Here is a 23,553-nt window from a genome sequence, read left to right as displayed (position 1 = left end):
GTCAGGTATCTTTGCAACTGTATGAAAAGTGAAAATATATATACTATGATTGTATCACAAAAAGCAGTAACTGTGTTTTCTCTATTCCTCATTTCTAACAGGCGGACCAGTGCACAGGCCTTCAGGGCTTCTTGGTTTTCCACAGCTTTGGTGGGGGAACTGGTTCTGGGTTCACCTCCCTGCTGATGGAACGTCTCTCTGTCGATTATGGCAAGAAGTCCAAGCTGGAGTTCTCCATTTACCCAGCCCCCCAGGTTTCCACAGCTGTAGTTGAGCCCTACAACTCCATCCTCACCACCCACACCACCCTGGAGCACTCTGATTGTGCCTTCATGGTAGACAATGAGGCCATCTATGACATCTGTCGTAGAAACCTGGATATTGAGCGCCCCACCTACACTAACCTGAACCGCCTTATTAGCCAGATTGTGTCCTCCATCACTGCCTCCCTCAGATTTGATGGAGCCCTGAATGTTGATCTGACAGAATTCCAGACCAACCTGGTGCCCTATCCCCGCATCCACTTCCCTCTGGCCACTTACGCCCCAGTCATCTCTGCTGAGAAAGCCTACCACGAACAGCTTTCTGTAGCAGAGATCACCAATGCTTGCTTTGAGCCAGCCAACCAGATGGTGAAATGCGACCCTCGCCATGGTAAATACATGGCTTGCTGCCTGTTGTACCGTGGTGATGTGGTTCCCAAAGATGTCAATGCTGCCATTGCCACCATCAAGACCAAGCGCAGCATCCAGTTTGTGGACTGGTGCCCCACTGGCTTCAAAGTTGGCATTAATTACCAGCCTCCCACTGTGGTGCCTGGTGGGGACCTGGCCAAAGTACAGCGAGCTGTGTGCATGCTGAGCAACACCACAGCCATTGCTGAGGCCTGGGCTCGCCTGGACCACAAGTTTGACCTGATGTATGCCAAGCGTGCCTTTGTTCACTGGTACGTGGGTGAGGGCATGGAGGAAGGGGAGTTTTCTGAGGCCCGGGAGGACATGGCTGCCCTCGAGAAGGATTATGAGGAGGTTGGTGTGGATTCTGTTGAAGGAGAGGGTGAGGAAGAAGGAGAGGAATACTAATTACCATTCCTTTCACCCCTGCAGCATGTTATCACTCAGAACTTCAGCTTCAGCATTAACTGACAGGTGTTATTCTGATTAGATTGTCTTCCCCTTTAAATGTGATCATGTCTTTTCCATGTGTATCTGTAAAAGAGTTCCATCATGTGTCAAAGTAAAGGCTTTAAGCAAGAAAGTTTGACTTATGTGTGTTTTTCTAAATTTATTTCTCCAATTCAAGATGTACTACCACTCATTTTACACCTGGAGGTTAGTTATAGCAACATGGTGGTGATATCAGGGATCCCAACTGTCAAGCTATCTGGAAAAGGGAACATACTGGTTTGGAAAGGAGAGCTAAATTCTGACACTAGGCTGTCAATACCACTTCAGCCAGTGTACTCATCTAGCTCTTGAGATTATTGGGTAATTGCTAATGAGTTTTGGAATGCTCTGCGTTTATATGGCTGCTGTTTAAAGGGACCTGCTAACGTCAATGTAACAAAATCTCAAAATGACCCTTGAATAGGAAAATAGCTGGCTAGAGGGATATTTGAACATGATACACAAACTTACTAGCCTTATAATAATGGGAGGAGGAAAAGTTGCAGTATTGAGTTCTGGTGGTTAGTAAATACCACAGGAGAAAACCAGATAGTTAAACCAAGGGCATTTGTCAGCACTGCTTTACAAGGAGAGGGAGTGGCAACATGTGTAAATGTTAGGATAAGTTTTTACAATTTATACCTCTTGGCATAGTATACATTGAAGAATGCAGCTACATCTGAGGGACTGTAGAGGCACATGAACACGATACTAATACAGGGTTTAGCCTTCAGGAAATAGGCATTTCAAATTAGGGATTAATTAAGGTCTGTTGAAAATGGTGATGCCTTTAAGAGTAGGGAGTACCAATTTCCGTTTTTTTCATAGCCCACAAATCCTGTAAATTTGCAAAATAATTCTCAGCTTCTGAAGGAAATCTGATTTGTCAGGTATTTCAGAAAAAGCTCTTGGGTGGCACTACAGGCTGAGCACAGCAACACAAGTATAGCCACCACATCTCACAGGGGAGTGCAAATGCCAAGAGTTTTTAACCACTGAAGGGAATTGAATTAGCAACCAAATGGGGATTGACTGCTTTGAGTTAGTGTTGAACTCACAGAGGAAGACCAACTTGGTGCCTGAAGACCCTCTGAAACGTCCCTCCTGCAAAGCAAGAGGGAAAGGTAGGTAGGCCAGAGGCTGGGAAGGAGCAGCTAACCAATGCAGAGAAAACCTTGTATTTCAAGAAGTTGTCCTGGGTGGCAAATCAGAAGTGTACATTCAATGTACAGTGTGCCATGGTGCTTTTTCAGAGTTCTGAGGCACAAAACAGGGTAGAGAGAACCAGGATTTCAACTGTATCTTGGTTTGTGTTTGTTTGGTGGGGGGTGGTGGTGGCGAATACTGTGTTTTTAAGAAAGGAATATTTGTAGTAAACAGGCAAAATGGTAAGATGACAAGCTTCGGTGATAGGTGTTTGCAATTTTATTAAGCTATCACATAACAAATTGCCCAAAAACTGTGGCTTAAAACCATGCATTTGTACTACCTCATGCAGTTTCTGAGGGTAAAGAATTCAGGAGCAGCTTAACTGGATAGTTCTGTCTCGGGGTCTCTCATTAAGTTACAGTTAAGCAACTTCTATTTCATATTAAATAGAACTGTGGCTGTAGTTATCTGAACGCTTGATTGGGGCTGGAGGATTCACTTCCAAGGTGGTTCACTCAAATGCCTTGCAAGTTGGTGCTGACTGTTGACAGGTGGTCTCTGGACTTCATAGGGCTGCCTGAGTGTCCTCATGACATGGGTCAGGCTTCCCCCAGAGTGAATGATCCGAGAGAGGGCAAGTTGGAAACCTCAATGTCTATGACCTAACCTCGAAAGCCAAACACTATCGTTTCTACAATATCCTATTCATCACACATCAGCCCTATTCAAATGGGAGCAACCACCATGATGACAGGAGGCAAGAACCAGTGGGAGTTATATATAAAAACCTAAGTTTTCATGTTTCTATCAAATAGAACAATACATTATATAATTTTCCTCCCTGTATGATTGAAATATTCCACTTTAAAAAAGGGAGGAAATCTGTAGTTTAGAATGAAGAGGTCTTCCATTTTCTAGTTCAAACTCCAATTTCAGTATTTTTGGTTGCCTTTTCAACTAGAACAGACACCTATCTACACTCCTGAACTATCCAATCCTCTTTATGCCATAATTATTTGGTTACTGATCCAACTTGCTGCTCAAATTCAGTACATCCCTCTGTCTCCTCTGTTCCTAATCAAATGTCAAGATGACAACTAGTAGTTAAAAGTATCAAAGCCTTTGGTGACATAAGATACTAAGTGTGGGACATGGTGGGGGAGGTGGCCATAATGATGCCAAGGCAGCCAGGAAATGCCGTCAAGCATTCCTTCAGGGGGACACGGCAGTCTAACCTATCTCTACTCCAGTAGCGTGGTAATGCTTATGTCCCATAGAATGCACAAATGGAAAAAAAACAATGATTATTTATTTCCCTCTTAGGCCGGATTTTTATGTTTTATTTAATATAAACATTAAACCTTAGAGTTGTGAAATGTATTCACTCCCTTCCCAGGCGCAGACCTCTTTAAGTAGTGTGAGAGAAATTGAGTCTCAGGGTAGAGACACCCAGGAAACAGGTTGAGAAACTTTTTGTTCTATCACTAGTCAGGTTCTCTTAACCTTCTGGGTCCATTTTTCCTTTTGCACTAAAGATTTCCATCCCGCCTTTCTCAGAGGGGGTTGGCAAATAGGACATTCACGTCTGGAAGGATTTGTGAGTTTACAGATGGGTGTCCAAGCTTGGAAGGTGAGGGGTAAGTCACCCTGGGATTTGACTTGACAGCTTGGCTCAGCTGGATCCAAGAGCCATTGCCAAGGAAAAACGAGCCATTTATTTCAAAAACAAATAGAAATAAGTAAAGCCCAAAAAGGTTCTACCTCGAGATGGCAAGGTTGGTGATAATGATAATAATGGTTATCAACTTTGTCAACACTTTCTATTTACACCCATTCACTTCTTTTTTTTTTTTTTTAACACTGGAATGCTTAAATGTTTTCACAACCCAGCATTCTTAACCTTCTTGAGGGGACCTTAAAATGGGAGGATCCCAGTGTCTCATTTTGTACAGATGACAGATTTAATCGGTAGGTGATATCACTGCCCTGTGTTTCCACGTTGTAGGACCAGGTGCCTTAAATATTGCCTGCCAAAAGACCAGAGAGACTAGGAGTCTTTCAGCTTTATGGGGGACCAGGGCTGCATGTTCAGATTAAGAGGTTTGAGGTAAGGAGGAAAGTAATGCCATTTTCCCCTCCAATCCCATCACATTCCTAGCAAATTCCCTAATGCCCTGCAGATGGCACCACTAACAAGGAGTTTCTTGCCCAGAAGAGCCAAGCTCAGATTTGTGAATTCTGCCCTCACTGTCACCTTGGAGCTGAGCCTAAAAGATACACAACACACAGGAAACGACTGACCTGGCAACCCTGGCACTCACATGCTTGTCACTTTTTGTTCTGTCCATTCCTGGAGACAGCTGGGCCTCAGACTAGATCATTGTGCATCAGGCAGCCACAGAAAACCCCACGCTGGAGGATCTCTTGACAGCTCCTGCCTCTAGGGTGCTTTCCAGGGTGATGGAATAAGTATAAAAACAGGGCCTTGGGGTCAACACATAGTAAGGGAGGAGCATATTGCCAGATCAATCTGAACTCATTATTGATACAAAGTCAATAACCCTGATGATCTAGACATCATTATGTAGATATTGGCATCATTGTGTTACGAAAGGACCAGCTTCTTCCTCTCTACCACCTGGTCTCTAAACCAAAATAAATGCCCTTCCCCACCCATCTTAATTCTGAAAGCTAGAGACGACTGCCCCTCCACTGCCTTCCACTTTTCCTCTTTTCCCAGGCCCAAAGATCTAAGATGCCTCAGGAAGACACTACAGGGTGGATAGTGACATCAAATGGAGGTGGAAGGAAAAGTTGCTGCTCTGTTCTAAAGATTCTTCATAAATAAGATCCCTCAATCCCTCTCTGGCCCAGCTCTAGTGTCTCATGATAGTAGCATACAGGAACTTCTGCTGACTCACACTGGCCCAAGTGAATGTGTGCCAAGAGGCAAGGTGTGACCTAGCTACTAGAACAGGCTCGTGTTATTACGTTAGGTATTCCTTCTATTCAACAGTGTGCAAAGCTAGGCAGGTGAGCTTTCCCACCACCCTCTTCACTGGTTGCCTTATTATGCAAACTACTTGTTCTGGGCAACTTACAAAGGATATGGACAGGCAAGAGAGTTCCTCCAAGGGCTAACAGGGTGGTTAAGGGGACCTAGAGAGAGAAACCTGGAGAACTAAGGATGTTTAAATTAGAAAAGAGAAATCCAATGAAGAGCTGCTGTCCAGAAATGGCAGCAGACTTACTCCTCAAAACTCCAGAGGGTGCCACAAAGTACAGGGAAGAATGTGACAGCTCATGTTCTAATAATTAGCTAGCATCAACAATGGACCACTATACCATCCATGTTGTGAAGGGCAAACAGGTAGAACTGAAGACTTCAAAGATCTCTCTTCATTACCAGAGTCTAGCATTGCACATGTTTTCCTGCTACCTCAAGACATTCCTTCATTAGGACTATTCTCTCAATTATTTTTGGAGAGGTTGAAAGTTGGTAGGAACAAAGGAACAGAATCTCTCAAAGCATGTTTCTTAAACCCTTCCCCACCCACCCCTGCCAACAACAAAAAGTGATCAGACCCAGGGAGGCCTTGCTGAAAGGGAACCTCTGGTTTTCTGGCTTCTCTGGCACCCTAGACAACAGGGCAATCTTAATTTGCTCATTCATTCCTAGGAATTGGTCCAATTTTCATCAGAGAGAAGGAAGAAGGTTTACAGTCTGTCTTTTTAGTTTAGGCTGTTATAACAAATAACATAGAGATATCTTAAAAAACAAACATTTATGTCTCAGTTACCTGGGGAGGCTGGGAAATCCAAGATCAAGGTGCAGGCAGATTTGGTGTCTGGTGAGAGTCCTCTTCCTGGCCTGCAGACAGCCATCGTCTTGCTGTGTTCTCACATGGTAGAGAAAGATTATCCGGGAAGTCGAGAGAATAAATGACGCTGAAGGCGGTCAAAGCAGGAATTTGCACTTACTGTTTTTCTTTGGGAAAATGAGGACATGTAGGCAAGCAAAAAGAGAATGAAAATAACCCGCAATCTTTCCAAAATGGAAAGGTTCTGAAATCTTCACTTAAAGAAAAGGGCAACATCTCCTAATTCCCCTCTTTGTCCCTCTCCTGTTCCAGTCACCTCTGGGAGTGGGTGCCCTGGGTCTCCTGTCTGCTCCTCTCAAGGTGCTGTTCAGCAGTAAGTTTCCATCATTTGGAAGCTCAAAGGTGACCTCACCTGAAGGAGCAGAGCAGTGAGCCTTTTAGATACCGATGGGAGGGTGCCAGGGCTCTTGAGTTCATATTGAAGTTCAAGTTTTAACTTTCTATTACACTGATCTAAGCAGTATAATAATGAAGGGAACACAGAAGTAGGGCATCTATCACTAAGAAGCAACAGCAGAATATTGGGGAAAAGGGAGGCTTTGGAGTCAGACAGGCAGAGTTCAAATCCTAGTGCCACCATTCATTATTGTAGGCCTTGTAAAAGTTACTTAATCTCTTAGAACTCATTCCTCATCTATAAAATAAAACAATTTTGTAGGGTCCTGGTGACACTGGATAATCTATGTAAAGTACCTGTTAATGTTTAGCACTTAAATGTGGAGGCTCAATCTGGATTAGTTCCTTTTTCTGTGTTATTTGAAGTTGATGAAATTGACTCCCCATAGTCAAGGTGGCCCCTTCCATGCTAAGAATAGCAGATCAAATAGACAGATATTGTTTGAGTGTTTACTGTAAGAACTGCACTGGGTTAAGTATTGGGATTGGAAGGAAAAGGGTGAATTAGAAGCCAAATACAAGTTTCTAACCCTTGAAGGGGAGGCGAAAGGAGAAGAGACAAAAATGGAGGTAAAGTTAAACAACACAAAAGATTTAAATAACAGCTCAAGATAACGAATGTTACAAGACAATGCAGACATGCCTAATTGTTCACTGAACTATACAGCTGGATGTTGCTTTGAGAATTCAGAGGTGGTGGTGAAAATCCCTTCAAGAAAGGATCGAAGAAAAGTCTTTCGGTTGAGCCTTGGATATAGATAGAATTTGGACAAAGGCGATTTGGTAAGTTTAAAAAGAGTTTGTTTCTGGACACATCTCTTTGGGCAAGGGAAGCAAAATCAAAAATGAACAAGTGGGACTGCATCAAACTAAGAAGCTTCTGTACACCAAAAGATACCATCAGCAGAACAAAAAGGCAACCTACAGTATGGGAGAATATATTTGCAAATGACTCATTTGATAAGGGGTTAACAGCACCAAAAAACAAATAACCTAATTAAAAAATGGGCAGAGAACCTAAACAGACATTTCTCCAAAGAAGAAATACAAATGGCCAACGGCATTTGAAAAGATGCTCCACATGGCTAATCATCAGGGAAATGCAAATCAAAACCACAATGAGATATCACCTCATACCAGTTAGAATGGCCACTACCCAGAACACAAGAAAAAACAAATGTTGGCAAGGATGCAGAGAAATGGGAACCCTCCTACACTGTTGGCAGGACTGTAAATTGGTGTAACCACTGTGGAAAGCAGTATGAAGGTTCTTCAAAAAACTAAAAATAGAAATACCATTTGATCCATTAATTTTACTCCTAGGAATTTACCCAAAGAAAACAAAATCCCTGATTCAAAAGGATATATGCACCCCTATGTTTATTGCCGCATTATTTGCAATAGCCAAGATATGGAAACAACCTAAGTGTCCATCAACAGATGAATGGATAAAGAAGATGTGGTACATATACACAATGGAATATTATTCAGCCATAAGAAGAAAACAGATCCTACCATTTGCAACAACATGCATGGAGCTAGAGGGTATTATGCTCAGTGAAATAAGCCAGATGGAGAAAGACAAGTATCATATGATTTCATTCATCTGTGGAGTATAAGAACAAAGAAAAAACTGAAGGAGCAAAACAGCAGCAGACTCACAGAACTCAAGAATGGACTAACAGTTACCAAGGGAAAGGGACTGGGAAGGATGGGTGGGAAGGGAGGGACAATGGGGGGGGCGGGAAAGAAAGGGGGCATTATGATTAGCATGTATAATGTGTGGCATGGGGAGGGCTGTACAATACAGAGAAGATAAGTAGTGATTCTACAGCATCTTAGTACGCTGATGGACAGTGACTGCAATGGGGTATGATGGGGGGAGTCTAGTAAACATAATGTTCCTCATGTAATTGTAGATTAATGATACCAAAATAAAATAATAAATAAAAGAAAAGAAATACTGCCATTTGCAACAGCATGGATGGACCTAGAGGGTATCATGCTCAGTGAAATAAGCCGGGCAGAGAAAGACAAATACCATATGATTCCACTTATTCGTGAAATATAAAAATAAAGCAAAACAGAAGGAACAAAATAGCAGTAGACTATTACAGTGAAAAGTGACTGGTGGTTACCAAAAGGGAGAGAGGAAGGGAGATAAAGGGGTACAATAATTCACAATCACAGTATAAGTTGGTCACAGGGATGGGAGTACAGCATGGAGAATATAGTCAGTGATTCTGTAACATCCTTCTATTTTGATAGATAGCCTGCACTAGAGGGGGTGAGGATTTAATAAAATGGGTAATTGTTGAACCACTGTGTTGTACATTTGAAACCAATATAAGACTATATATCAGCGATGCTTCAATTTCAAAAAAAAGAGGCTATGAAATGTCTTTTTATGTAGTGTTCTAAGTAGTAATTCATTAAAGAGAGAAGATTTCACTAATTGTAAACGTATTGGAAAGAAAGTTATTGTGCTTCCAAAGGATTTGTAAACAAGATCTTATGAGCAAATAAATCAGCTTGAGCAACAAGGGCTCAAAACTACTTTCCATAGAGTCTGGAGTCTGTTTTGAGTTGAGCTCGTCTTATACTATGAAATTTTGAATTCATGTGTTTATTGATATTTTGCCTTTTAAATTTCACTTCAGTCATATACATATGTATAAACAGAATCTATGTTAACCAATTGTGTAAGATCAGATGTAATAGTCTGTGGCTCAAGTGATGTCACAGCACTTTATAAACTGCAAAGGACTGAACATTAGATTCATAGATTTGAATATAATCTGAAGGGTCTTCTAGTTTTGTAAATGAGAGCAAATGTAGCCCAGGATGAGAGTGCTCGAACCAGAACCCAGCTCTTCTGATTATTAACAATGCCTGCCATTTTTTCTTACTACATTTGTAATTGTTTGAGTGGCACATGTATTAGGCATCAGGCTAAGGGCAAAGGATTTAACTGCATTCAAAACAAATATGATTTTCTCCCATCAGGAGCCTATCCAGGGGACACAAGCAAATACAAACATATGAAATAATGGCAACTTGTAATAAATAATATGACAAAAATAAATTACTTTAGATACAGTAGTGGGAGAAGACTCTGAGCATGTAACATTTAAGCTCAAATGTGAAGGAGCTAGCAACCAGCCAAAAGTTGGGGAAGGAGCAGCAGAAGGGGAGAGCTCTTTAGGGCAGAGGAAACAGCAAGGCAGAGCCCTGAGGAAGAAAGGAACTTGGCAAGGGTCTACTAGGAACTGACCAAAGGTCAAGTCGAGGATAGAGCCAAGCTGAAGCAGCAGAGAGGTGCTAATTCACAGGGCACAAATTCAAATGCACAGCTGGGCAGACAACGTACATGGAAAAACTCTTGAGGTTTAAGTGCTTACCCATGTGATAGGGGCTGTGGAATACAGGAGTATTCCATAGAATCATAGGTCCTTGTTGCCCAGCTTTGCCGGATCTTTTATTTAAGAGACAGAAATGTAAATTTTTAAGGTTTCGATTTCTGATTTGTGTTCGTTCAAATCTGTTAAAAACACCAAACAAAATACAGCATGTTTATTCCTAAAAAATACTCAACAGGCCTAAGCCACCTCCCTGTGTTCTCCTTTCTTTCCTTGCAGCAGAGCCAAGGACCTAGCCAGCTAACTTCTCTTTGTAATCCTCTCTACCCATTCATCCTGTTGGAGTTCTGTTCACTCCAAGCTTGACTGCTAAGAGAGAAATCAGCTCTTCAGGGTCTCTAATTAATCTTGCTATTACCAAAGACAAGTATGTGTACCTATATATGTATGTTTACATATACATACATAAAAGTATATGCTTTTTATTTCCCAAGGTCCTACTGCAAATAACTGGGGAAATAGAAATAAGATATAAGTACCTTGTCCCTGAGAAGTTACAAGGGTACAAAACTCAGTTGTAAATTCTGGCCCCCGACTTGCTCAGATAGTAACTGGGCTCGTCTAGTCGTTTAGAATTGGGCTCTTATTGTTTAGTGGGGTGTTTTGCAAAACTCAGCCCTCCTTTTGAATTTCCTTTTACTTTTTTAATTAGAGAAAGGGTTCAACTCCATGGACGTGGCACTTCCCAAACTGTACATATACCAAGATCTTAGGAAGGTAACTGGCATTCCTTAATTGTGTGACTTTGGGCACCTGACAACCTCTCGCTATTTTCTAATCTCTAAAATGCTAATCACAACAACCTTCAGAGGAAGGTTAAAAGATGTTAAAATGAGATAAAGTCTATAAAATGAGTGGCACATAGTAGGTGGTCAGCTAATGTTTGACTCAGCCCTACTCAGCAATTATCCTCTGTGGGCATTTCCTCACGTTACAGAAGGATATTTCTGTAGTTCGCTATCCAGTTTTCTTTACTATTTGCTCAAGCACGCACTAGGACTTCCACAAAAGTGACTGAAAACTCCTGGCGGTGGAGGGACCCCCCCCACCCCAACGTAAACAGACTTTCATAAAATGGGGCTACAGGCCTTGGATTACTGACCAGCGGTACCTTTCAGAACGCCAAGGTGCTCTCACATCCTACCTGGCTGACCTGGTCCAAAAGGCTCATTTAACCAAGGCCAAACTAAAGTCTTGGTTGCTACTATAATGCTGGAATAGTTTCTTCTCAACAGCAGGAGCTGAGCCAGACAGTTGCTCAGTTCAGAAAAGAGCACCGGTAGACCCCAAAGGTCCCGCCTCCTTCCAAGGGCAAGTCTATCAGTGTTCCTCTGGTGCTGAGCGGCAGCTCCCTACGAGCCAATGAGTTCCGCTCCCTGGAAGGAACCCGCCCACCCCTGTGTCATCACTCAGTCTCTTGGATGGAAGCCAGACCCGCGCTTCCTAGTAGCGAGCTGGGTGGCTGTTGTTTGCGTTGAAACGTGAAGGAGGCCCGACCTTAAAGGGGAGGGAGTAGAGGGCCCCCCCCCCCCGGGGCCCTTTAAAATGAGGCGCGTTGGTGCCTTGCCCCTTTAAGGGCGGGGTGTCCCGGCGACTGAATCTGAGCTCCAGATTAACTTGAGTTTGCGTCGCAGGCTGCGAGGAAAGGCTCCTGGGCTGGGTCCGGGTTCTTGGCGGCGGCGGCTTTATCCCCCGCTCGTCCTCCCCGGGCCCGGAGACACCCTCGCCCCAGTCATGCTGAGCAGAGTATGGAAGCAGCTGACTACGAAGTGCTATCCGTGCGAGAGCAGCTATTCCACGAGCGGGTCCGTGAGTGCATTGTGAGTGCGCGGCTGGGGCAGGAGGGTAGGACCAAGCGGGGGAGAAGCACGGGTGTCGCGGGAGAGGGAGAAATTCGGGTCGGAGTGCGACCTCCTGGGCTCAGAGAGCCGTCAGACCCTGCTTGGAACAGGGGTAAGCGACAGAGGGCCTCGGTCCTACCAGAAGGACCGGTGCCCGGCTGGTGAAACCCCAGATCAGATCAACTGGGTAACTGCGAAATAAACAAAGCCGGTTGGTTTCCGTTCCTCCGCTCTACCCGCCCCTCCCCCCGCCTACCCACCGGTCTCTCACTCTCTCCGGTGTTCTGGGAGTGGGTGTTTGTGTGTCTGAGGGTCTGGTGAGTCTATAGATTTTGGTCGGGTAATATGAGGATGGGCTTCACTGGGGGAGGGCTTATTTGCATTTACCCCTCAAACCCAACTGTTTGATGAAATGTCCAAACACTGAGCTAGATTGCAACAAAGCTTAGGGAGGTGTAGGGATGGCAGGCCAGAGGAACCGGGGACTTTGGTGGGTCTTCCACTTTTGCTGGGAATGGATTCTACTCTGTTGAGATGGAGAAGCACTGAAGTTTCCCCTTCTTTCCTCGTATTAGTTGTTTTTTAGAAACCTTGCAAGCTGAGGTTCCTAGCTTCCCAACCATGCAGGGATTTTCCCTGTATTTCCCCCCAGTGCTCCAGTGGACACCCAGCTGCCAGTCCTTACTCTTTCACTGCCACCTACAGCCGACAGCTGAACCTGCCACACAGCAGTGGGCTCCTCGCTTCGGGGTTGTGGGCATCCAGTGGGCTTAGCGAACCCCATCTTCCTAGGGCCTGCTTTCATTTCTCATCCCTCCTCTGTGTCCTTCCTTGGAGCTCCGCAGAGTAATCCTCACTTGCAAATACTGTGTGGAAAGGAAAAGGGAAAGGTTTGGAAGAAGAGAAGTCTAAGCTCTAGTCTGCTCTGGGCAGCCTCAGACTGGAGGAGGGGTAAAGTGAGCGATGACAGAACTAGGTCTGGTCTTATCTGTGAGGACAAAAAGTAGGGGGTATATTCAGGCCATCTGTGGAACTCCGGGTCTGCTTTCAGGAAGCCTTCCTTGTATGTTCCTGACTGGATAGTCCCACATGGTGGAGTTCCGCCTAACATGGACGCATGCCCAGGCCTTGAAACAGTGTAGGGCCAGAGGACCACATTTCTGAAGAACAGGGAGGGATGAGACCTTGGACAGAGAAGCAGCCTCCTGGATGTCTCCCCCATGTCTTTAGTCCCATTAGCTGAGGATATCAGTCCTGGCCAAGTGCAGCAGGCTTCTCGTACCTCCCCCACCTGGCTCCCATCCTCTGCTCTAGAGAATGACCTAGCCTCTGCTGGAACTGCGTGGAACTCTAGCCTGACCTTTTGAGCCCTCCCACCTTCCTGGCTATTACGCAAGCCCAGGGCAGAGCACTAAGCAGTAAAAACTTGGAGTTACAATCTGAGTGGCTCATTCCGCTTGGTTTCCCTAATGTTAAAAGGTACGATTTTACCTTAGACCCATGACTCTTCTGGGGTTTCTGACTTCTTCTCCCCTTGGATAGATAGCTATATGTAGATGCCCTGTGTGATCAGCTCCTCTTGGGACTAGAGAACCCACAAGACTGATCCTGTCTTCTTGCCCTACTTCATGTAATAACATCTCTCCTCAAGACTGGCTCCCTGATTATGGAGCCAGGCTGACCAGTGGCTCCTCCCCTGGGCAACAGCAGCTTACTTGGGATAGGGTAGGGTAGGGGTGCATGCATGTGCAGAGTGACCTTGCCAAGTCCTGCCATAACTGTCAATTATATGACTGGAGGGCCAATCACTTAAGGGCATGGGAGAGGACCTGAGAGGCCCTGGAGTTGTAAGTCACTTGATGTAGGGACCAAGGATTGACAGCTTTTAAAGGGGCTGCTGCTGGCTCTAGAAATTGTAAATGTTGGGTCCCAATTAAGGCCTACTCTTAGGGGCATGGGATTAAATGAGGATCTGATTTGATTCAGAGCAAATGGGATCTTTCAGAGCCCCTGAATAAACAGAGTAGAAGTTCTGACTTGGTCTAGGAGTATGGTTCCTAGTTATTCTCTCCTGGAGCTTGCTTCAAGGTGGCAGTGGAGGGGTGGGGGAGCAGGGAAGTAGAATGCCAGGACAATGCAGACATCTCCTTCCTCACCTCAAACCTGTTTCCCTTTCTAATAATGTGATAGGATTAAACTCCCTCTGGTTTGGTGGCCCATTTCAGCTGTGTGTGCATGTGTATCTCTAGTTTTCTCTGCCCATTTACCAGCCAGGGTTCAGCTGAAGCTATTTTCTCCCAGAAAACCCTCATGGGTCTTGCCATGGGCCTGTTTCCTCAGGTGCATGAGGCAGCCCCTGGTGCTTCTTAGATGGTCTGATGCTTCTTAGAGGACCCAAGTGCTTCACAGAGGCCCCTGAGGTTCTGACCAGAAGGAAGTACCTGGGAGAGAAAGTGGAACCCCTTGAAGTATGGGGCCTCATTTTGGGGAAGAGACCCCATGGAATTAGCAGAAAGGCCACAGGGACTCTGGAATGTGCTGGGGACTAGAGCTTCTCATTCTAGCTCACACTCTGCCACAGATCTCAACACTTCTGTTTGCGACACTCTACATCCTCTGCCACATCGCCCTAACCCGCTTCAAGAAGCCTGCTGAGTTCACCACAGGTACCTGTGAGTTCCTCCCTTCTGCCAGCCCTCCACCAGTGTCCTGTTGTCATAGGGCCAGCCTCAGGGGAATGGGCTTGTAGTGCCTGCTGGGAAAGGAGAGGTGGCTATTCTGGAGACTTTGCCGCCTCTGCCTCACTTCTTCTGCAGCACAGGCAAGGTGGTATAGTGAAAAGTCTTTATGGAAGTGTCTGCAACTAAAAAGGCCAGTAGACAAATCATGTAACTTTTCTGACCCTCAGTTTCACCCTCTGCAAATTGGGCCTAACAGTCTCTACCTAGTCCATTGACATTGTGTGCACCAAATGAGATGCTTAATGCAAAAGCCCTCTGTGAACCTAAAGTGCGCAGCTGCAGGGTAAAGTTTATAGTGGGTACAAGCTCTGTCATCTCCTCTCCTAGTGCTCCCACACCCAAGACCAGAGACTTTCCTGACCACTGGTGCCCCAGGACATGGTGATGGTGGCCTTTCTCTTTACAGAGAGCCTAAATGTGTTCAGATTGGAGCTTTCCTTCTTGTAGGCATTGTGTGACTGGGGGGACACGCTGGCCTCAGTATTGCTAGCCCCAGCCTGTCCAGATCATCCTGTTCTGGCCCTACCCTTTCCTTCCCTCTGGATGGCTTCATGAGCCCCCACCCAAAAGGGCAGCTACTCTTTAGTGTAATTCCTCTGGGAACTTTCTCTGTGAATCTCCCCCTCTTCCTCCCCTCATTTTGCTTTGCTGCACCCAGCCACTGATGTAACCAACCTCACAGGCTAGTTGTTTATTGTACTTTCAGCTTACAAAGAGGAACCTGTGATGGGAGAGATGATGGGGAGGGATGGAAATGGGGGAGTTTCTAGCCTATACTCTCTCTACCTGGGACCACTGGTCTTTAAGATGCCACCTTGGCCAGAGACTATGTTGTGGGGTTCATAATGTGAGCTCTTCCAGAGCCTCCTGTCCAGTTCTGCCTCTTTGGGCCCAGGTCCTTCTTTGAGGGGGCAGGAGGGTACACTGAAACACAGGGCTCCCAGAGCTATCCACTGATGTCCTGCCTCTTGCCCATGGCTCTGTCTCGTAGTGGATGATGAAGATGCCACTGTCAACAAGATTGCGTAAGTATTGCTGCCTCAGCACCTGGTACTAGTAGCCTTTAGAAACTGGTATCTAGTGAGGTCCCTGGAGCCAGGAGGAAAGTAGGGTGTCACACAGTGAAAAGAGAGTTTCTGCTTTACCCCATTTCTGTCTTCTGGCTTTATGCCACCCTGGGGATGCTTGGAAAAGCTGCTGTTCCTGTCTCCCTGGTTAAGCCAGGAGCTTCTGGGAGCCTCTTGGCCAGGAGCTGTCAGCTGGGGCCTGAGTCACCGGAAATAGCCCCAGCTTGGCTTCATCTCCCAGCAGCCATTAGGAAAGGAGTGGGGCAGGGATGAAAACCAGAGCAGGGGATGGGGAAGGTGGTGTCCCGAGGACCGGGCATGATTGGTTCTGAGAGGATGGCTCTTACTCCAGGCCATCAGTATTCACTAGCATATGCAGAGAAAAATATAGAGATGACCCCTCTGGGTCAACAAATTAAAAGAAGCCAACCCTGACCCTTTGATGGACCAACTAGATAAAAGTGTCCCTCCTTTTCAGCTAATACAGCCCAGGGCACAGGCTTTGGCTCTGAAGCTGGATTTCAGCTCCCCCATTTTCCCCTTTGCCATGGTGCCCTTGTGCAGGGCATAGCCATATGGGGTGACCCTGCTCCTGTCCAGGCTGAGGAAGGCAAGCTCAGAAATCCACATCACTGAGCAGAGAAGAGAAGCCAGGCCCCTTAGTGTGGCATCATGCCTGGCATACCCTACAGGCATGTGTGGGAGGATCACATTCCTGGGGACAGTCTGGGCAAGTGACATGGCAGGTGACCAGGTTCCCATGAATGCCTGAAGTGTGCCCATCCCATGTGTCAAGGTTTCCCTGGAGGAGAGAGCTGGGACTGGGGGTGGGGGCAGTAGGTAGAGCCCCAACTAGACAGTGCCTTCCCTAGGTTTGTCCTGCTATGGCTGCTTCCAGGAAAAGCCAAGGTACCTGCAGGGAGGAATGGGGCTTCTTGGGCCCAGGAGAGTGAGTGTCTGCGCTAAGCAAGGTCACTACTTCTCCTCCGCCCAGACTCGAGCTCTGCACCTTCACGCTGGCAGTCGCCCTGGGAGCCATCCTGCTCCTGCCGTTCTCCATCCTCAGCAATGAGGTGCTGCTCTCACTGCCTCGGAACTACTACATCCAGTGGCTCAACGGCTCCCTCATCCATGGTGTGTGGCTCCTAGTTGCAGCATGGGGTGGGGTTAGGGATCAGACAGAGTCAGGCAGCCACAAGCAGCCTTGGGGGAATCAATTATTCAGCACCCATCCCTGACCCTCACCCTCCTCATGTTCAGTCCCCAGTGGGTTGAGCCCTCCCTCACCTTACTGACCTGCTCTGCTTTTCCTTTTTTGCTCTAGGCCTCTGGAACCTTGTTTTTCTCTTCTCCAACCTGTCCCTCTTCTTTCTCATGCCCTTTGCATACTTCTTCACTGAATCTGAGGGCTTTGCTGGCTCCAGAAAGGTGAGTGGGGGTATATTAATCAATTCAGGCACAAAGCAGAATTCTAATCAGAGCTTCAGCTGAAGATTTTAATGAAGGTACTATTTGCAGAGATTTAGTCAGAGTTAAGACAACCAAAAGGAATTTGAGGCACTCGAACAGCAGGAAGTCATTATCACCCCTAAGCCTGTGGGATCCAAGGGAAAAAATAGTTTCTGGAACCCACTCATAGTTGAAGCTGGAGAGGTGCAGCCACCCAGCAGAGGAGCTGTTGTCTTAGTGTTGCAGCCACTGCCAAAATGATGATGCCAGAGGCAGGAGGGAACACAGCAAAAATACCCTGCCCTCTCCCTATTCCTACCTTCCACTGCCCTGCTGGGCCTTCCCAAGCTGAACAGGAAACCAGAGGGCAAAGAGCTTATGTGATGCAGGCCTTGAGGGGAGCCTTCCAGGGCAAAATAAGGATGGTGAAGGAATCTGGGGAGGAGGCTGCAAATGAAGATCTAGTATAGGGAATGGCTCCAGACTGTAGGGTAGGAGGATAGAGTGACTTAGTAGAATAAGAGGGAAATGCCCTTCCCTGTCCCGGGAACCCAGTCCAGCCTGGCTGCCATGTGCCATCTGTCTCCTCCCTTCCCCATGCTGCCCTCGTGTTGACCCCCACGCCCTCCTCCCCTCACCTGCTGCCTCCTCCTGCAGGGTGTCCTGGGCCGGGTCTACGAGACGGTGGTGATATTGATGCTTCTCACTCTGCTGGTGCTGGGCATGGTGTGGGTAGCGTCTGCCATTGTGGACAATGACAAGACCAGCAGGGAGTCACTCTATGGTGAGAGCGCCAGCTTCCTCCCACCCTCCAGGTCAGGTGACTTCAGTTGGCTGATGTTCTGCCTGGAACAACTGTGTCCCTCTATGGTGGAGAAGGTTGGGACTCTACCTTAGACCCAAGTTTCTAAGTGATGGACTTCAAGCCAAATCCCACTGGCATAAATGTTCCATTGAACTCATTTAGTGATTTAAAAATGTATATGAAAAGCATAGCATAGGGAACATAATAATGTGATATCTTTGTATGCTTTGTATGCTGAGAGATGGTAAGTACACTTTTCATGGTGAGCATTTAATAGTTGTAAAAATGTATATAATTGTCAGTTCACTATGTTGTATACCTGAAACCAATGCAATATTGTATATGAACTGTATTTCAACTAAACACACATACACACACACACACACATATATATATATATGTCAGTTGCTGACCTGTTAAAGTTGGGAGGTTTCACATTAATATCCAGGTTTCTGGCTATGCCTGACAAGGTTGAGGATCTGGCCACACTAGTCCCCAGTGATGGACTGAATAGTGGTTGTGCCTTTTAGAGAGGCTTAGGATCTCCAGTGTGCTATAGTCTACCCCCTCTTCTGACTCTGGGTCAGCTTCATTTGCATTACTTGCCTAACCCGCTGTGGGCTTTTGTGTTGTATCCTTGCTCTGAGGCTCATCAGCCTCTAGTAAGAGGAGAGACTAGCTGACATACTTCTTTTTTAATCCCAGACCTCTGGGAGTACTACCTCCCCTACCTCTACTCCTGTATCTCCCTCCTCGGGGTCCTGCTGCTCCTGGGTGAGTGTTCAGGGTTTTGGAGGGAATGGGAAATATTCTTGAGCCAGAGCAACCAGGGTGGAAGGAGAGGGAATGGAAGGGTGGATAGGGGAAATGGTGAAAGAAAGGTCTGGCAAATGACTGACTCTTGTTCCCACAGTGTGTACTCCACTAGGTCTCGCCCGCATGTTCTCAGTCACTGGGAAGCTGCTGGTCAAGCCCCGGGTATGTAGTGCCCCTTGCCCTTTGCTCCTGCAGAGCAAGCTTCCTGCAACACTGGAGCCAAACAGTGAAACAGGCTCTGGTTGTGTAGTGCTCACCTTGCAGAGGACCACAGCCTTTGTTGGCTGCTCCTGTATTCATCACCCCCATCATCTGAAACTGGTCCCCAGACATGATGGTGGAACACAAGGCAGGGGAGGGGCTGCATAAAGTTGCTGGCCATGGGTGGTAAATGAAGGTTCAGGGAAGGAATGAGACTATGGAGCCCTGGGGTGAGCAGGGTTCTCCTAGGGCCCTTGGGATCAGGGGGCTTCTGACAGTCAGTCCCTGCTTTGCCCCTGCTCCCAGCTGCTAGAAGACCTTGAGGAGCAGCTGTATTGCTCAGCCTTTGAGGAGGCAGCTCTGACCCGCAGGATTTGCAGTGAGTTGTTCTTCCCAGCTGGGATGGTGGGCATGGCATGGGCAGGGACTGCAAGACCCGGGGGGGCTGGACTATCTTCTCTGCCTTCAGATCCCACCTCCTGCTGGCTGCCTTTGGACATGGAGCTGCTGCACAGACAGGTTCTGGCTCTGCAGACACAGAGAGTCCTTCTGGGTATGTGGGTTGCTAGGGTTGGGACACCTGGGTTCCCCCAAGGAGAGTAGCCCCTCATTCCAGGCCTTTGCTAACAACTGTCCATCTCTGCACAGAGAAGCGGCGGAAGGCTTCAGCGTGGCAGCGGAACCTGGGTTATCCCCTGGCCATGCTGTGTTTGCTGGTGCTGACTGTAGGTATCCCAGCCATGGTGGGCTGGGGAGTCTCAGGCCTTTGCATACTTGAGACCTTCTGAGGAAGAGGGAAGAGGTGCCAAGGACCTGATTATCATCAGTAATAGTAGCTGCCTTTCACTGAGTGCCTACTGTATGTCCTGCCCTGTACTGAGAACATCAGTCCCCATTCTGTAAATGAAGAAACAGAAGTTAAGGAGTTTGGCTAAGGCCACACAGGGCCACTGAGTAGTTATACAGGTTTTCTCTGGGGTGAAAATAAGGGTCAAAATCCAGTCCAACTCCTGACTTGCCATGTCTTGGACTTGAAAATAAGTCTTACCAGTCTGGAGAAAGAGGTTCATTTTTCTATTCAGTCTTTCTGCAATCCTTCCACCTGGAGAAGATGGTGTATCTTATAAACCCCCAGAAGTGCTCTGTTGTTTAGCAACAGCCTTGAGGAGGTCCCATACAGCTAATTAGAAACAGAAAATATTGAGTGTCTGCTTTTAACATGGGCTGGGGCAGGGATGAGAGTCCATGACCTTGCCTTACCCAGGGCCTGTCTGTGCTCATTGTGGCCATCCACATCCTGGAGCTGCTCATCGATGAGGCTGCCATGCCCCGGGGCATGCAGGTAGTGGGCTGCCCTCCCACCATGTCTTTTTTGGGAAAGCCTAAGAAGGGCAGGGTGAGGGGGCAGAAGTTGAGGCCAGAGGGAAGGCTGCGTGCTGGGTGGTGCTGATGGTGGGGAGTATTCCACAGTGACACCACTCCATCTCACAGGGTGCCTCCCTGGGCCAGGTCTCCTTTTCCAAGCTGGGATCCTTTGGTGCCATCATTCAGGTTGTACTCATCTTGTATCCTTTCAGAAACCCATCATTGCCTCTGTTTGCTGAACCTATCTCCTCTGGGACTCTGGCAGAGCTGTGGAGGGAGTAATGGGGAAGGGGGCAAGTCTTCATCAACCTGGGGTTCAGAAAGAAGGAAAAGACTTGATTTGAAAGGAGGGCTGCAGGGAGAGGTCTGTTCTCTTTGAGATGAGGCATTAATCCTCCGGAGCTGGGCCAGTTCTTCCCTAACCCAGTGGCAGTTACCTGATGGTATCCTCTGTTGTGGGATTCTACAGCTCTCCACTCTTCCGGGGCCTGCGACCCAGATGGCACGACACAGCCATGACACAGGTAGCCAGGAGGGAATAGATGAAGCCTCCCCGTGGCATGCATGGTACAAGGTGCTGGCAGTTCTGCTACCCTCACTTCCCCTGTCCTTACTCTCACCCAGATCATTGGGAACTGTGTCTGTCTCCTGGTCCTAAGCTCAGCACTTCCCGTCTTCTCACGAACCCTGGGTAAGTAGCAAAAGGAGACAAGGGAACTGACTTTTCTTGATAGTTAACTTCTGGTGCTAAAAAGGCACTGTATATACATGTTCTTTCTGATTCCCACAACAAGCCTATGAGGCGGTATTATCCCCATTACTCAGATGGAGAGACTGAGGCTCTGTGAAATGCCTGTGCAGAGTAGTGTTGCTTCAAAGCTCAACTTTCTCCATTTGCTATATTCCCACACAGCCTCCCACATTTACTTCCATTTTTTTGGTGGAGAAATACCACTTTTCCCTATATCTTCCTTTGGGCTTGATCATCTCACAAACATTCACATTTTAAAGATGAGAAACAGAGAAAGTGATTGATTTACCCAGAGTTATACAGCTAGTTTGAGGCATGGCCAAGGCAGGCTAGAGCCCTTCTCCCCTAAACCCTAGTCCCAGTGCTTTCCCACACACCGGAACCTCAAAAAATGCACTCTGTCCTCCCATCTTTAAAGCTATGATCTAGAATTACCTGGTAAAAATGTTCAAAAGTGTAACTAGTTCATCCAAGGTAGTATGAGCATATGAATAATACTCCCACATCATCATCATCCATGTATCAGAAATGATTTAGTATTTACTTCAGTTCTCTTCAGTTCTTCAGTTCATATTCTTTCCCCATACCATTTGTACTTATGCCATGGGGATACAGTAGGAAATTAGGCTTGTGGGTCCTTCAGATTGGATGCAGTTAGGGGACTTTTTTCTTTTAAGGGGAGGTTCCCAGAGTTTTGATCTATATTATTTGATGATATTATTAAGTGCTCAATAAGTGTTCGCATAGTGCCTGGCACATGTGGTGCTTTATGTGTGTTGCTTCAGTTCCTTCTCACAGTCCCATCGTTTTCCCTACTTTACAGTTAAGGAAACGGAGGCACAGATATTTGAGGAATTTGCTCCAGATCACACAGTTAGTTAGGGGTGGAGTTTGGATGCGAACCAAAGCAGCCTGATCATAGTCTGAGCTCTTAGCCTCTACACTGCTCTGTCTACTAAAAAACACTTGGTGACCAGCCTATAGGTTCCTGGCCCAGGAAAAAGTAACGGATCCAGGGAACTTTTCAGGACATCTGGAGCAAGAGGGGACCCCTTTGGAGGAGATGACAAACTCTCAGAAAGTTGAAGTGAGCCTACCTGCTGACACCTTCAATAGCCCTGAACTGGCCCTGAGACGGAGTTTAGGGTGCGGGAACAATAAATGCACAGGAGAAGCCAACCCATTGGTTGTAGTGTTGAGATGTGGCCACCAGAAGGCAGCAGAAAGCTGGGCTGTGGGCCGGAGAGGGGCTGGGGAGCCCACCTCCCCAACTGGCCTTTTATACTTTAGGGCTCACTCGCTTTGACCTGCTGGGTGACTTTGGACGCTTCAACTGGCTGGGCAATTTCTACATCGTGTTCCTCTACAATGCAGCCTTTGCGGGTCTCACCACTCTCTGTCTGGTGAACACCTTCACCGCAGCTGTACGGGCAGAGCTGATCCAGGCCTTTGGTGAGAGGGAGTGGGCAGGCTGGTGGGGTGGTTGTGAGGCAGAGCCCTTTGGAACAGTGGTCATCCCAGCAGAGGAGATAGCGTGCTGTCCTCTTTGAAACATACCTCATCTTCCCCTTTTGTGGCTGGGTTCTTTTCCCTGAGGACTGGACCTGTGTCCTACTTTTGATTGCCCACCTCTCCTCTTCTCCAGGGCTGGACAGACTGCCGTTACCTGTCTCTGGTTTCCCCCAAGCATCTAGGAAGACTCAGCATCAGTGACCTTCAGCTGAGGGTGGGAGGGAGAAAACTGGACACTGCCATCTGCTGCCCAGGCCTGGAGGAGCGCCCGGGGGGTGGGTGGACCTCTGGACCTGGAATATGCGAGGCTGGGTGGTAGAGGGGAGCTGAGCCGTTTGCACTGTTTCATAATCTGAGCCAGAGTTTGGGACCAGGCTCCCCTGCTTTTCCAGATTTAACTGTGCGTCTCAGCATGGGGTGGCACTGGGTGTCTGGGTCTGGCTCCTGGTCCCAAATCTGTTTACACATCAATCTGCCTCACTGCTGTTTGGGCCATGCCCATAACCATGTTTACATGATGTGATGTGCAATAGGGTGGGGTAGGGACAGGGGAGGGACTGAGCCAGGGGCGGACTTAGGAGGCAGATTGTCTCCCTTCCCTCTGGCCCAACAGAGCCTAAAGCACTGTGCTGTCCTGGAGGAGCTTTGGACTACGGGAGAAATGAGGGCATAGGGAGGAAGAGGCCACAGCCGTCAGCAATAAAGTTAATCCCAGGGTTTTTTAAAGGGCCTGTCTCTGTGTCTGTTTGTACAGCCTTACTCCCACCAGTCCTGAGTTTACCAACTGACAGAAACAGAGGTGTTGGTCCTGCCCACTATCCCTTCCTTTCCCCTCCATCTGCATTCTTAAGTGTCCTTTGAGGACTTGGGTTGGTGTTAGGCCGTAAAATTAGGCAGTGGAAGGCTTCTCCTCCCTTAGCCTTGTTTAAAACTGGCTGTCCCTGACTCTTCCTTATGCCCATGGCCTTGTTTCTGTGCCTTGGTTATTGGGAGT

General features: G+C 47.2%; 2 protein-coding genes and 1 long non-coding RNA gene across 10 annotated transcripts in view; 2 read left to right on the top strand and 1 right to left on the bottom strand.

Moving 5' to 3' along the window:
* LOC118915499 (tubulin alpha-1B chain) overlaps positions 1-1,257 on the top strand; it is a 29,156-nt gene extending 27,899 nt beyond the window's left edge. For both annotated transcript variants that reach the window (XM_036891436.2, XM_036891428.2), the window contains exon 4: positions 102-1,257. In XM_036891436.2, the coding sequence (XP_036747331.2) occupies positions 102-1,082 (981 nt within the window). In that variant the 3' untranslated portion in view covers positions 1,083-1,257. The remainder of the gene's footprint in view (positions 1-101) is intronic.
* Positions 1,258-6,085: 4,828 nt separating this feature from the next.
* LOC118914942 (uncharacterized) lies at positions 6,086-11,293 on the bottom strand. Its single transcript, XR_005025808.2, has 3 exons — positions 11,156-11,293; positions 9,994-10,067; positions 6,086-6,214 (listed from the first exon to the last, which is right to left on the bottom strand). It is a non-coding gene; the product is annotated as an uncharacterized LOC118914942 (long non-coding RNA).
* A 166-nt stretch (positions 11,294-11,459) lies between these two features.
* On the top strand, positions 11,460-23,287 carry LMBR1L (limb development membrane protein 1 like). 7 transcript variants are annotated; one of them, XR_005026102.2, is made up of 18 exons: positions 11,463-11,831; positions 14,434-14,524; positions 15,585-15,618; positions 16,655-16,794; positions 16,985-17,088; positions 17,767-17,893; positions 18,620-18,688; positions 18,828-18,892; positions 19,238-19,310; positions 19,401-19,484; positions 19,580-19,656; positions 20,196-20,273; positions 20,423-20,496; positions 20,730-20,820; positions 20,921-20,987; positions 22,338-22,499; positions 22,693-22,834; positions 23,173-23,287. XR_005026102.2 is itself a non-coding variant. In XM_036891505.2 (17 exons), exons 1-17 carry the CDS (start codon positions 11,760-11,762, stop codon positions 22,758-22,760), a joined length of 1,488 nt encoding a protein of 495 aa, XP_036747400.2. In that variant the 5' UTR covers positions 11,460-11,759; the 3' UTR covers positions 22,761-23,287. The 7 variants fall into 7 exon arrangements, 6 of the variants coding, with proteins under 6 accessions (XP_036747400.2, XP_036747367.2, XP_036747375.2 ...); XM_036891505.2 differs by having other exon boundaries at positions 11,460-11,831; positions 14,434-14,518; positions 20,483-20,574; positions 22,693-23,287; XM_036891472.2 differs by having other exon boundaries at positions 11,462-11,816; positions 22,693-23,287.
* Positions 23,288-23,553: the final 266 nt, after the last annotated feature.

The sequence above is a fragment of the Manis pentadactyla genome, chromosome 10 (assembly GCF_030020395.1).
Source record: "Manis pentadactyla isolate mManPen7 chromosome 10, mManPen7.hap1, whole genome shotgun sequence".
In the NCBI taxonomy this organism is placed as follows: Eukaryota; Metazoa; Chordata; class Mammalia; order Pholidota; family Manidae; genus Manis; species Manis pentadactyla.
The sequence above is the reverse complement of the archived record's forward strand: the minus strand, read 5'-3'. Positions and strand labels throughout refer to the sequence as shown.

Excerpts from the sequence above, each read along its gene's own strand:
- LMBR1L (XM_036891505.2), top strand. The coding sequence starts at position 11,760 with ATGGAAGCAGCTGACTACGAAGTGCTATCCGTGCGAGAGCAGCTATTC. Across the intron at positions 17,089-17,766 it reads GCTTTGCTGGCTCCAGAAAG|GGTGTCCTGGGCCGGGTCTA; the intron begins GTGAGTGGGGGT and ends CTCCTCCTGCAG. Across the intron at positions 22,500-22,692 it reads AGAGCTGATCCAGGCCTTTG|GGCTGGACAGACTGCCGTTA; the intron begins GTGAGAGGGAGT and ends CCTCTTCTCCAG.